Genomic DNA, 12807 nt, shown 5'->3' on the forward strand with positions numbered 1-12807 from the left:
TAATTTTTTCAATTTTGGTCGAAAATTGAAATTGCTCCAAACTTCCTGGAAAGATGCTTCAGGGACCCTAGAACGCAACCGAACTGGATTTCTGGAGAAAATTGCCTTTGAAAAGAAATGATGCGTCAATATTTTGGGAAAAAAATCAGTCTTAAATTCTTAATTCTTAAAATAATTATTTTTGTCAAAATCTTCGCAATTATAGCTGTCTCAATAGTGATTGATACTCCCCATACATCAAGAGGCATTTCTGAGAAGTTTGACTTCATGCAGGATTAACATGTCTTATTCTTCTCAGCGCATTATTTTCAGAATGGGACAAAGTTAATTTACTAAATCACAAAAATACACAGTCATAATATTCTTTTTTTTTCAACCAACCTTTATTTATACTCACACTGATAATAAGGATTTTAAAAACTTTTTTATTTTGCATCAAGAAGTTTTCTGAGTCCATTGTAGAAAAGTCCATTTTTGGACCAAATTTAGTGACTTGCCTCTGGCCCATTGTTCAACATTTTACGCTCCGTGTGCACACCCCAGAGTGTTGAAAAATATGAGGTTTCGGCAAGAAATCTTGTACAAATACTGTTGAAATGACTCTTGCGAATCAGTTTTTGTGGCGTTTGGCTGTACATGTATATCAGAAAGTGGCTTTTATATTTTGACTTTTTGAAAATCAAAATTTTTGGCAAAAATAATCCCGGCTCGACCTGATTAAGGGATTGTGAAGCAAGGTTTGTACAATTTATCTTCAGAATAGAACAGCGATTCATCGGATATTTTTTTACTTTTTCAAACTTCCCTCTTATTTTAAGCATTAACCTAGACAAAAGCTGAGCAGATCGTGTTGCTTCCCTTGCTTTTCATGTTTACAAATAATGTAATAATATTTCACACAAAAACATCTAACAAAACTTTTACTACTGAATGAAATAAATCTTTAAAAAATTGGAAATTTAGCTGTTACAGCAACCCTTGTCTTTTCAGATCCTCAAAAACTTTCTTGTTGACGACGTTACCAGTTGAGTCTTCAAATTCTTCCTACAACAACAAAACATGAAAGAGAAGGAATAAATTCACTTATTTGTTTAAATATTGGGGGGAATTTGAGTCTTTTTCTTTAAGTAAAACTAATTAAAACAAGCGCGAGTGTACAATAAGCTCTGGCCTGGTTCCGGAATGTCTCGCTTCATATGTAAAATAGACACGCATGCTCATCGATCGAGACAAAGGGGCGTATTCCGAAAACTTTCGCCAAGAATGCATTTACTGACGACGGCATTGCATTCGGTCAATTTTTGGTCAATTGGTAGTTATATTTTATGGAAAACTTAGGGGGCCAGGCAGTTACAATTACTGATGATTACTTTTTCTCACAATTTAATACTTGTACTATTCCAAGTGAAGCTAACAAATAATCTCTTCAAACAATCAACAAATATTAAAAACGAAAGTCACTGACCTCTGTGTCTGGACGCCATCTCTCTGATGATTTCGCTTCCTTCAATTTCTCCCACACTAAAGAAAAAAAGAATGAAATATACACACAAGTTTCACTCAGAAATTCCAAAATTGTATACTTTTTCCCAGGGAACATGGAAAAAAAAATTAAAAAAAAAATAAAGTTATAAGAAATAACATTTCTGAAAGTATTCCCTATTGTGCAGTTTATCCTGCCAATCCTCTGAAAGGAAAAAAATGTCAACATACTTCATAATAAATTTATGCCAAATATTTTCTCTAATGTAAACTTCTTAGGCCAAAAAAAAAATAAGTCGGTCTCTGGTCAGCGCGCGCGACGATTTTAATCATGCGCGTCAATCTTTTTTTTTTCCAAAATGTTCCGCGGTAGCTCCAACAGCGCCCTCTATTGCCGCACCTCCTCAAATTTTTTTTACCAAAGAGCACCAAGGAATGGGAAATTGCACCAAGGTAAATGATCGAGAGCACCAAGGCAAATTATGGAGGACACCAATGTACATGAGGACACCAAAAAAAGCAAAATAGTACCCCACCTTGTCTGTACAATCCAAGCTGGAAGAAAAAAAAAAAGCAAAAAAGAAAAGAAAAAAAAAGCCGCATCGCCACGTCAATTCCGGAACTTTCGTCTGACCAGAGACCGAATATTTTTTTTTTTGGCCTTATCTGTATTTTTATGACATACATATTCCTAAATGTTATACGTTGCTACAACTAATGGTAGATAACACACAACAGCCAGGTCATGAACAAATGTTTTAAAAAAAGTGTAGCTTTTTTTCACTATAACTGAACTCACGTGACAGAGCGTCTTCGATCAGCGTCACGTTCGCAAAGTGGGCGGTGTTTGGGATACCCAAGCAACGCATCCCGTGGGCATGACGCCACTCCTACAAGCCAAACAAGAGAAAAAAGAAGTTATTTTATCATTCTCGATCTGAATATCTAAGCCAAATCACACCAACCGTGCCAAATTGAAGATGATTATTTTTTCAGGGGAAACTTGGCAGAAATTGTGGCTGAGAAGGTTGAATATTGATACATTTCAATAAAGAACTGAGACTTTGAAGTTATAATATGAGAACTTTTTTTTAAAACAATTTACAAATAACCTTCTCACAAAACACAAGCTTTCTTATATTTTGTTTTGTTCTTGTCAAAATAATCCCGGCATGAACTGGTTAATCAAAGAATTCAAGGCATCTACTCACAGCGAAGTGTCTCTGGAACGCCTTGGGCCCACGGTAGGTCTGATTGCCACAGATCTCACAGGAGTAAGTGATGTTTAGACCGTGGAGCTTGTACAACCAGTAGGGGATAGGCTGTAGAAGGAAAATAGAGAAGATTAGAAATTGCTCAGACCATTCCACTCTTAAAGCCAGAAAGACATCCCCATAGACTTGTTCAAACTTAAATGTGCCCTAACCCAATATTCCCTTGTCCTTTTCCCCCCCAATTTTGCTATGTTTACTAATTAGACCACAAGCAACAAATATAAGCTACCGTAGTTGCAACAATAAAATTGTGCCTCTAAAGGGGGCTGTGACATTCGGGAGACATGAAAATGTCTCCCTAATGACAGGTGTCTGCCACCGTTTGAGGGTGCTAGTCCGTTACGAGCTTTGTAAGTAAGAAGAAGGATCTTGAATTTGATGCGAATTTGTTGCCAGTGTAGGGCACGAATGTTTCTGCCATTTAATACCGAGGTGCTTCTGAGTGTACGGCGATCACGTGCCCCGATTGGTTCATGAGAATTCCGCTCCCCACAATTTGCGTTCTTGGCTTACCTTGCCGTCCCATCCGAGGGGGAGGTTCTTGGGGTTATAGATGACCTCATTATCATCGTCGTCGCTGTCGCTGTCACTGTACTGCTCCTCTTCGTCATCTTCGCGCTCCGCGTCCGTGCGCGCCTGTTTGCGCTGGATGTTCTCGCGCGTGGCTAACCGTTGCTCCTATTCAAACAACACAAATGTGGGATAATGCAAAATAATTAAAATTCTCGTCCAAACTTTTTGAACAAAGGATGATGCAGGCACTTGTTTGGCAAATGACGAATCTAAGATGGCGGACGGTCTTTTTTCAAACCATCCACTGCCGCTTGTCTGATTTTTTTCCAGGACAGCGGAAACTCTTTTTCTGAAAATGGCCATCAATTATTTTAAGACTAGCTCTGTAACCTCAAAATGGTTACTAATGTTGGAAACATATATTCAGACAAAAGATATTTCTCATGGTGAAAATATCATAAAACCAGGCAGATTTTGGTAATAAAAACTGAGAAAAAAATCTTTTTTTTTGGCCTAAGATTTGAAGGTTTGCATGGCGAAGTTTAATAGGCAAATTTATTTCGTGTCATTTTGATGAGAATCAGTGAAATTTGCCAATTTCAGACAGTATACTCCACCCATTATCATTCATCAACACAAATGTAGACAATTGTCTGATCAAGTTTAAAAAAAAAAAGCTCTACTGCAGAACAATGTAGGCTCTGTTGTGCCAATTTGGGGATCCAAGATGGCGGACCAGTTGCTTCAAGGCGCACCGGCTAATAAGCATGTAGCAGCCAGTCTAGTTAGTATAGTTGTCAGTGGATGTGGCCTTTACTTTTGGTTTTCTTTGTCTGGTACCCAGACTCCATTAACAATTCCTGCCAAGGCTAGACTCACCCCCAGCAGTTCAGCAAAGAAATAGACCTGTGCCTCCAGGAACGCCATGTCCTTCTGCTTGCCGCTGTTATCCCTGTCGAGGGAAACCAAAAAAGGAAAAAAAAGGATGAGCTTGACAAAAGGTGCTTCAGGAATTGATAAAAAAATGGGTCTGTAAAGTTGCTCTGAATCCTTCTACATTACACAAATTTATGAGTGGATTTATAGTTAACATTAAACGTGTCTCTTACAAACAAGTTGACTCCACGTTTCATCTATCGGAAGATCATCTGATTAATTGTATCAGGCAATTAAATAAGAAGTTGGGTTTTTTTTGTGGAAAAAAAATGTGTTTGGTAACAACGTTTTTAGCAACAGCTCTCATTGGTTTTGTAAACACATATTTCAATCGTGGACTATCGTAATCGTGGACTATCGGACTAACGTATTGTTTGTGCCCTCACCCTTTTGTCCTAGGTCCATGATTGCCGTGTTTACATACTCACCCACCCACCCACGTTTGTTTATGGTGTCAATCAAGGATTTTCTATTGTTCCTCTTCCTTTTTCCTTTGTTTATAACTTTTTTGCAACGGCTCTCATTGGTTTTGTACACGTTTTCTAATCGAGGTCGTCCTTGATTTGGTTCCTGTCCTCAATTCATCGATGATGTTGCACATGTGTGTCCTCGATTTACACCATGAACAAATGCACCGACCCACCCACACACCCACGGAAGGACAAGGCAGAAACACTATGCCCCTTTGGGTTTGCTGCAGGGCATAATAAAACGTTTACAGCATATTTAGAAATATTCAGGATCACAAATTGCCCCCCACAAACAAGAGTTTTTTGGTTGTATCTCCATTTCAAAGTCTGTCCTGATGTAACTGGTTGTGAAAGGACATGTTACAAAAGCTAGATCATAAAAGTATGTTTACTTTTTGCCTGCTTTGCCCGATTTGCTCTTGGCAAACAGGGAGGCGTCCAGCTGGTCCATGGGTACTCCCTTGGTGCTGAATAGTCGAAGTGCTCTCTCCTCCAACGTCCCGCCACACTTCAAGCCGAGAGCCATCAGAGCAGACTTGAGACGATCCAGACCCAGGGAGGCCAATTCCTAGATGACAGAGAACAATGAAGGAACGGATGAAAAAGATAACATTGCTAAAAATCACAACGTTTATAGCTTAGAAGCAAAAATAATAGCTAAGGTTTCAATGGACTATTTGTTTTAGCTGCTTTGCGCCAAAGTTGTAGCATCGAGCTGTATACTCCACATGGAGCTGAGATTCTCAGGCTTTATATAAATAGTCAGGCTCTTATGTAATATATAATTACATTGAAAAAACAACAACATCAAACAGTTTTAATTATTTAAATTTGATTTTTGGGCAGGATTTTTGTAAGACTTTTAGAACCTTGCTACATACCTCAGACGATGAGAAAGCGGAGAGATCCAGATGTGCTCCAGCATGCGCTAGTGCACTGGTTGCTTCTTTCTGTGAGAGAAGGGAGAAACACCGGTAAATTTAATGTCATGTTACAACAGAGAGCTATTCATAAGATGGAATTTGCATCGGGGTGATGTAAATCAATATTAGGTTTTGCCCTTCACCCACGTATAAACACTGTATACTCGGAGTGCTACCTCCCGAGTGAAAGTTGGAAAAAATCACTTGGGTGGGACTCGAACCCACGACCTGCTGCTTTCTAGTGCAGACGTCTTAACACTCGACCACCGAGCTAACTATTTACATATATACAGGAACTATTTACTTAACAAGTTTCAGATTATTTGCAGAAAGTTCTCACAGGTTAAACTAGTTCCCACCCCTACTGAGGTTGATCTCAGCTTGGGCTCTGGTGTTTAAATCCTTAAGCAGGATAGTTTACCTCAATTGTTTCTGTTCAAAGAAGTCACAGTGTTGAAGGGTTGAAGGTTTTTTTTTTGGCTTTTTGGACTTACCCCCCATCCAGGGAAGGTTGCCCCTTCCCACTGCCCGTCAAAGTCCAACTTGATCTTCTCCAGTTCCTCCGAGATGTCTAGCAAGGGTTTGAGGCGGCGCGTATAGCCTTGCAGATAGTCCAGCAGAAGCTCCAGATACCTGAATCAAAAAGCAATGGTTAAGGTTGTCTAAGGGGCGTGGCAAACACGCAAATGGCGATAGGTCAATTCCTTTTAAAGCTAACCGGGTACCTTTTCCTCCTAAATTGGCTTTCAACTGAATGAACTGGCACGTACCTTCTGTATTCAGCATTTTTCCGGTCTTTCTGGATGCTGAAGAGCTGATCAAACGTAGCCAGGTACGTCAGATAATCAATTTTCTGAGATTGAAAAAAAAAGTTACACAACTTTCAACTTTCTTTTAAAGATGGCGTCGCAAGTCAAACGGATCGACTGCAGCCCTAATTATAATGTGCCATATTTTGACACATTTAAATGAGACAAATCCAGGGGTTGAGATCGCGCAAGGCATGATGGGAAAAAACATGGCGCAGCAAGATCTCATACCCATGGGAACGAGGTTGAAGTGAGGCTGGAAGGAAAAAAAATAGTCTGATTCCTTTTTACACCAAAAATTATCATTCAGTAACTGTTATTGGATACATGGAACATGACTGAAATGGTGACAGCATGATAAAGGTCTATTCAGTCATACAGTTAATATCGGTTACCAGCCAGCAAAATGAAATGAATATTAACACTGAGGTGCCGCCATACCTCAATACTCTTGAGATTGATGTATTTATCGTAGCATTCATGGAGGTCCAGGTACTTGCCGTATCCCTCTTCATCGGTGAACTCCACCAGGGTTTGGTTGTCTTCTCCTGGGTTGGCGCGCTCCTCGTCCATCCGCTCGTAGTCATAGGACATTGGAATCGCAATCTGAAAGATAATCAGTGATAACGTATAAAGTGTCGTTAACTCTTGTAGTCAATATTCAGAGCAATACGTAAAACCCTTCAAAACCCTGCAGGTCAGTTTCAGGTGAAGGGATATGAAGTGTTAAAGTAACTATCACACCGAGTGCACACAAAATATCCACAGTACCGTGGAGAGCAGTGAAGCATTGACAAATCTGCATGCTAGCCCTGAGATTAACCACACACAAAAAAATTGTGCAGGAATTTGAAGTGTTATTCAAATTCCATACTCCGCAGAAAACTACCTCGAAGGAATGTGAAGTACGGGCGCTAACTCTATGGGTTTCGTGCACAAGTACCCCCTCAACGGCCAGAGAAGGAGAGTTGGGGGAGACCTAGACTGGTTCCTGGTACATCCACTTTGTATTTCGAATGATCCAAAGTTATGGGGGCCGGGGATTATTCTGGGAGACCATTGCAAGTTATATTCGAATTCAGCGTCTGAGACACGCTCTCACTGAGCCGATTGCAGCTTCGCATTGTCGCGCACTGAACCGACGAATTATAGCAACCACGCGCGTGTGTGTATCGTGTCAACGCTTGTGCGCACTTCGCCGAATAAAAAAACGAACTACTAACAGAAATTTTCAATGATGTGTCTTTAGACCCATCGTTGGAAAGGCCTTCTTTCATTGATATCTTCAAAATGACAGCTTGCCAGAAAGGATAATTTCACAGGGAGTTTAGTCCCATTACTATCTTTAAACCAAGTATGCTTTTCAACAATAATTAGGTCAGCTCCTTTTTGGATAGCTGCAAATGATGGACTGCACCTTTAAGACGTACCTCATTGGGATGCTTCCTGTGGAAGTCCTTAATGACCTTCAATCTGGCATAGAATTCTTGGAACTCGTTCGGTCCTGATAACGCTTGCACCTCCTCTTTTCGCAGACTGGAGGAAACGGAAAACCAAAGAACACAAACTGTGTGCATTATAATATCGGTACAACATCTGTAAGTGATTTTAAACACATTATTCCTGCACCGTTGTATTCTGCGCCACACCCATGACACCTGCGCGCGCCAATCTACTTTTTAAGCACTACGCACGCGGCAAGGCACAAACCATACACACGGCCAGAGCAGTGTTTCACAAAAAAATTCATGAACTATAACAAAATCGTTAAAAAAGTGTGAATTTTTGACTTGTTTTGACTTTTTAACCGAAAGGTACAATTTTATGAATGCAAAAAAATTTGAGCCGAGCTGGTATTTAACAATGCTCGATATTAAACAGTGGCTTGTATTAAACAATGGCATACAAACAATTATCAGCCTCCAGGCCGTTAAATGTACTCGTTTAAAACCTGTCAAGCACATATTTATTCCCTTTATTCAAAAATGAATAAGTTTTGTATTTGCTACAAAAAATGTATGTATATAAAAACAAAATGTATTACTTAATTATTTAAAGGCAAATTGATGATGTAATAATAATAACCATATTTTTGTACCCTAGCAATAGAGGTTTCTTGGTAAAGTGAAACTTACCCATCCTTGTCTTCATATATGTCCCTCAGTGTGGATGTATCGTCCATGTATTTCTGGCAGAAATTGTGAAACAAAACGTCAACTTCTTTTTGGATTTTAGGAGCGATTCAAATGCATGACATTACTGTCCAAAAATAGTTGAATTTCAGAAAAACATAAAAAGTCAAACATTAGTATTCCTCATTATGATATGGCAGGTCCCATTTTTCATCTACTATTTTTCTTATCCAAATTTATAGTTGGGATAGTTTAAATTTACTGGAAAAGCAGCATGCAAAAACCTAAGTGTCTTGCAATGATTCCATTGAAAATACTAAAATGGATTATCAGCGCCCACTCACAGCACAATAGCGTTAGGAAGAAACATTCCCGGTCACGGCAAAATATCTACCGCCAAAATAAAAACGGACTTACATCAAGTAGTTTCCTGGTCCGCTGGTCTGAGTTAATCTGCTCGCGGTTCTAGATAGGGAGCAAAAGTGGATGAAATAATGGTTTGGCTGTTGGCGGTTAATACAATGTACAATGTATTAAATAAAAAACTGAGCGTTTTTGTGTTATTCCTGTATTATGCGTGCAAGAACAACTTTCGGGGTCCACTTTTGTGACCCCAAAATGTCGACTGTTCGGGTGCTTAGTAGTTGTGATCATGGGCGTCGCCAGAATTTTTTCTAGAGGGGGGCAAAAAGATTTTTGGCAAAAAAATGTTTGTATTTCTCAACACATTCTCGATTTATCAGTTTTAGAGGGGGGCAGGGACATTTTGCCCCCCCCCCCCCAACTCATTAAATTTACACCACTTTGTCTTCGCGCCTCTTTTTTTTTTTTTGCTTCCTTTTTTTTTTTTTTTTTTTTTTGCTTTTCCAGGGGGGGGCAAGTGCCCCCCCTTGCCCTCCCCCCCTCGCGACGCCCATGGTTGTGATTTCATCCGTAAAGTGTTCGCCTTTTGGTTGGTTTCCTTTCAGTTTCAACCAGATGTTTGAAATAATTGCCTTTATCCTACCAAACATGGTCACTGCTTTTCGAAATGTTGTTGAAAGTGCAAATTAAATTGCCATGCATACGACTCACTAGTCAGTACGGGCGCACGCACTAACTCGAGGATTGTCTCAGTCTGTAGAGAATGTCCCCCAAAACAGGGACAGTCGACCCCCGAATTTATTTTGGAGCAGCGCTGTCTCCCGATTTGGATAATGTCCCCCGATCGGGGGACAAACGTTTTGAGCCTGGTGTCCTGACTTAATTGACCTGTATGTCATAGTAGGTTTGGTTAGGCTGGAGAATAATCTTGGGCACGGCAGATTCGTGTTTTGTTTTGCACGATGTGAATGTTTTGTTCTCAAAATTGTTTTCTTCATATTTAGCACCTTTTGTGAAATCTTTTGAGTGATGACAGGGTTTTGGGCTAGTCTTTACAGATGACCTTGTTGATTGTGTTTAAATTTGATGTTGGGTGAGTACAGGATTGGTTTCAATTTCAGAACTTTTAAACTAAGTTTTAAAATAATTTTGCACGCTCATGATGACCGAGAATGCTACCCAACCCAGGCCCAATTATACGATACATGTATTTATAAACCAATATTTTTCAGGCTTGTTTGTTGAAAATGAGCTGTATAATTTTTTTCTGCTTTTTTCATTGTTATAAATAAATGTGACTAAACAAATTAGGGACAGGCAATAGTTGAAAAGATCAGCTGCTTTTTAGAAATGAACTCCTTTTGCTCAACCATCCCCATTAAATTAAAAAAAAATGTTTGATAAGATCGAAGTTGGCACAATTTTAATCATTCGTTCATTGATAAAGTGGTTCATTGTAACAATTAATCAGTTGTCATTTGTTCCAACTTACCTTTATGTGTTTTTTTTTTCATTCTAGGATTACCAACCTTCCAACGGTGCTTCTGTGACGGCAGTGCTAAATTCAATGCATCAAAGAGTGAACAAGCTGCTAGATATTGTTTTGGCTTTTGTTCAGAAGAATGCTAATTCAATATTACTTTGAAATTATTGAAGAAATATGATACCTGCTTTAATCATGTTCAGGCATGTCAGGAGAATTTTTGGCACAGAAAAATTCCTTAAAACGCTACAAAATGCTTTATTTGAAAGGACTCATTCAACCAAGTAATTTCTGTAGGTGAAAGAATATTATACCACAGGTCAATATTGTTGACATTGTTGTCGGACAAATTCATGATCGTGATATGAATCTTCTTGTTTTAAAGGTAGGAGTTAATATGTGTTACAAGTTTTAACTCTACTGGTTAGAATGAAACCTACAAAAAACTGAAATAAGATGTACTGAATGGAATTAATTACAAACAACAAAGTAATGTTGTAGGCAGAAAAACCATACAAAAGCAGCATCGGGGAAAAAAAACATTACATATTCCATAAACAATATATATAGTTGGTAGATTGACAAATACATTGAATGTAATAACCTGATTAGTTGTAATCCCTTGTGATTAATTTTTGAGTGCCAAAAAAGAAGGAACATTTATTCATTTCTCTTGTATTATTTTAACTGTTAGTTTGATTTTTGAATCGAAAGAATAAATACAAATGGAGCCAACAGGGAAATGCTTTTAAAATTTGTGAATACTGGTCTTTAATTTTAAATACAATGTACTTTTATTTACCACCAGATAAGACAGGAATAAGTATATTCACTTGGCATCTTCACTTGTTGATTTATGTTTATTCAACTTTCATGCACTAAAATGTAAAGATTGCGCATCATAATGAATTAGAATTGGATATAATAAAAAAAAGTCATAAAAAAGGCAATCAGGAAGCAGTCGTCAGGCATCTGAAGTATTCAGGTAAGTTCATTAAGAGCCATCTACACTAAGTGGTTAAATAAAAGTAACTTTTCACGCCAATTTGAATTTTGTTTAATCACAGACATGACAGAGAACTGCCAAATTACAAAATGCCCATCCATATAAACAATAATAGTGGTATTTAATTTCCCACTTGGTGATTTTGTCCATCAACTTCCCTCTGCAATCACCACTGACTGTGCTTGCTTTTCCTCATTGGTCATCCTCACCTGACAATATGGATATAAACAGTTAATTTAGTAATATAGAATTATGTGACTAGCCCAAATTAAAGTTGGGGAAAAATATTGTTTAGTTCATCATGACAATTTATTTTATGTACAGGTAGGTTGGTCTATGGTCGAATGTCGCACGTGCAAAACAAAACAAACTTTACCGTTTTCGATACCAAAAATCGATTCTTTGCATTGTAATATTCGACTTCAACAATGCTGTACCAATGGTACTGCCAGTATCGATACTATTGATATATTCGGTATCGATACTGGAACCATGAGGTTTGCAGCGCTGGAGGCCGAAATATTCTCCGGCCTGTAATTTGAGATTTATACATTGGATTACGTAAGTGAAACACTGGAAAGGGGTGTCTTTCGACAAGGAATCCGATTTTAGCATCCTTGACATGCGCCAGACACCCCCTGAGGGCGCAAGATCTTATCTTTGAAAACTGTCCCCATAAACGGAGACATTCCGTGTTTACAGGGACACATTTTGTCCCCCGATCGGGGGATTTCCGCGTTATTGAGGACAATCCGCGAGTTGGTGCGTGCGCCCGTACTGCTAGTAGTCCGAGAAACTAGGACTCTACAGATCACTTTTTTGTCCAAATGTTAAAAAAAGCAATCCGTAGAGTCCTAGTTTTGTTACTCGGACTAACGACTCGCGAGTTAAGTTGCAAGTAAATGACCACTGTTTTAAAAATGTTGGATTTTTTACAAATTACATCTTTACACAAAAATACAAACTCACAAAACAAATAATCCCTGATAAATATAATCTAGCCTATTCCATTGACTTGTTTTCAACTCACTTATTTCTTCCTTTTTATTTTCATTTTGGTCGAGGTCTCTGAATCAAACAAAGTAAAACCCGGTAAAATATAAAATGATAGCGCCCTCCCGCGGGTTTGTTTTGTCACACTCACCGAACTTTTCTTGTGCAGCGTTTCTTTCACCATGGCTTCAACGATCCGCTCTTTCTCCTCGTGCAACCGCCTCTGTTGCTCCAAAATGGTCTCCATGATTCCCTGATTTCTTCTTCTTCTTCTATCCTTCTACAGTAAAATAACCCCAAAAATAATACTTTACTTTTTCATGATTAAAATCTGCATCTGCCACTTCGGCTCAGAGACGTACACGGTGCGTTTTGCATGCTGTCATCATCAGCCAGCTAGAGGGCGCTGTTGATTTTCTATAG

At 38.8% G+C, this 12807-nt stretch overlaps 1 protein-coding gene across 1 annotated transcript; it reads right to left on the reverse strand.

Moving 5' to 3' along the window:
* Positions 1-364: 364 nt before the first annotated feature.
* LOC119730401 (splicing factor 3A subunit 3-like) lies at positions 365-12775 on the reverse strand. Its single transcript, XM_038203276.1, has 15 exons — positions 12536-12775; positions 8957-9004; positions 8543-8595; positions 7838-7943; positions 6849-7013; positions 6369-6451; positions 6093-6231; positions 5557-5625; positions 5068-5243; positions 4149-4221; positions 3270-3434; positions 2694-2804; positions 2282-2372; positions 1466-1521; positions 365-1044 (listed from the first exon to the last, which is right to left on the reverse strand). Exons 1-15 carry the CDS (start codon positions 12629-12631, stop codon positions 967-969), a joined length of 1509 nt encoding a protein of 502 aa, XP_038059204.1. The 5' UTR covers positions 12632-12775; the 3' UTR covers positions 365-966.
* Between the last annotated feature and the right edge of the window lie 32 nt (positions 12776-12807).

The sequence above is a fragment of the Patiria miniata genome, unplaced genomic scaffold (genome assembly GCF_015706575.1).
Source record: "Patiria miniata isolate m_02_andy unplaced genomic scaffold, ASM1570657v1 HiC_scaffold_22, whole genome shotgun sequence".
Taxonomy (NCBI): domain Eukaryota; kingdom Metazoa; phylum Echinodermata; class Asteroidea; order Valvatida; family Asterinidae; genus Patiria; species Patiria miniata.

Coding starts and splice junctions, on each gene's coding strand:
- LOC119730401 (XM_038203276.1), bottom strand. CDS start 12,631: ATGGAGACCATTTTGGAGCAACAGAGGCGGTTGCACGAGGAGAAAGAG. Junction 7,014..7,837: donor ACAGGAAGCATCCCAATGAG/GTACGTCTTAAA, acceptor ATTATCTTTCAG/ATTGCGATTCCAATGTCCTA. Junction 2,805..3,269: donor CCCTCGGATGGGACGGCAAG/GTAAGCCAAGAA, acceptor TTCCTTCTACAG/CCTATCCCCTACTGGTTGTA.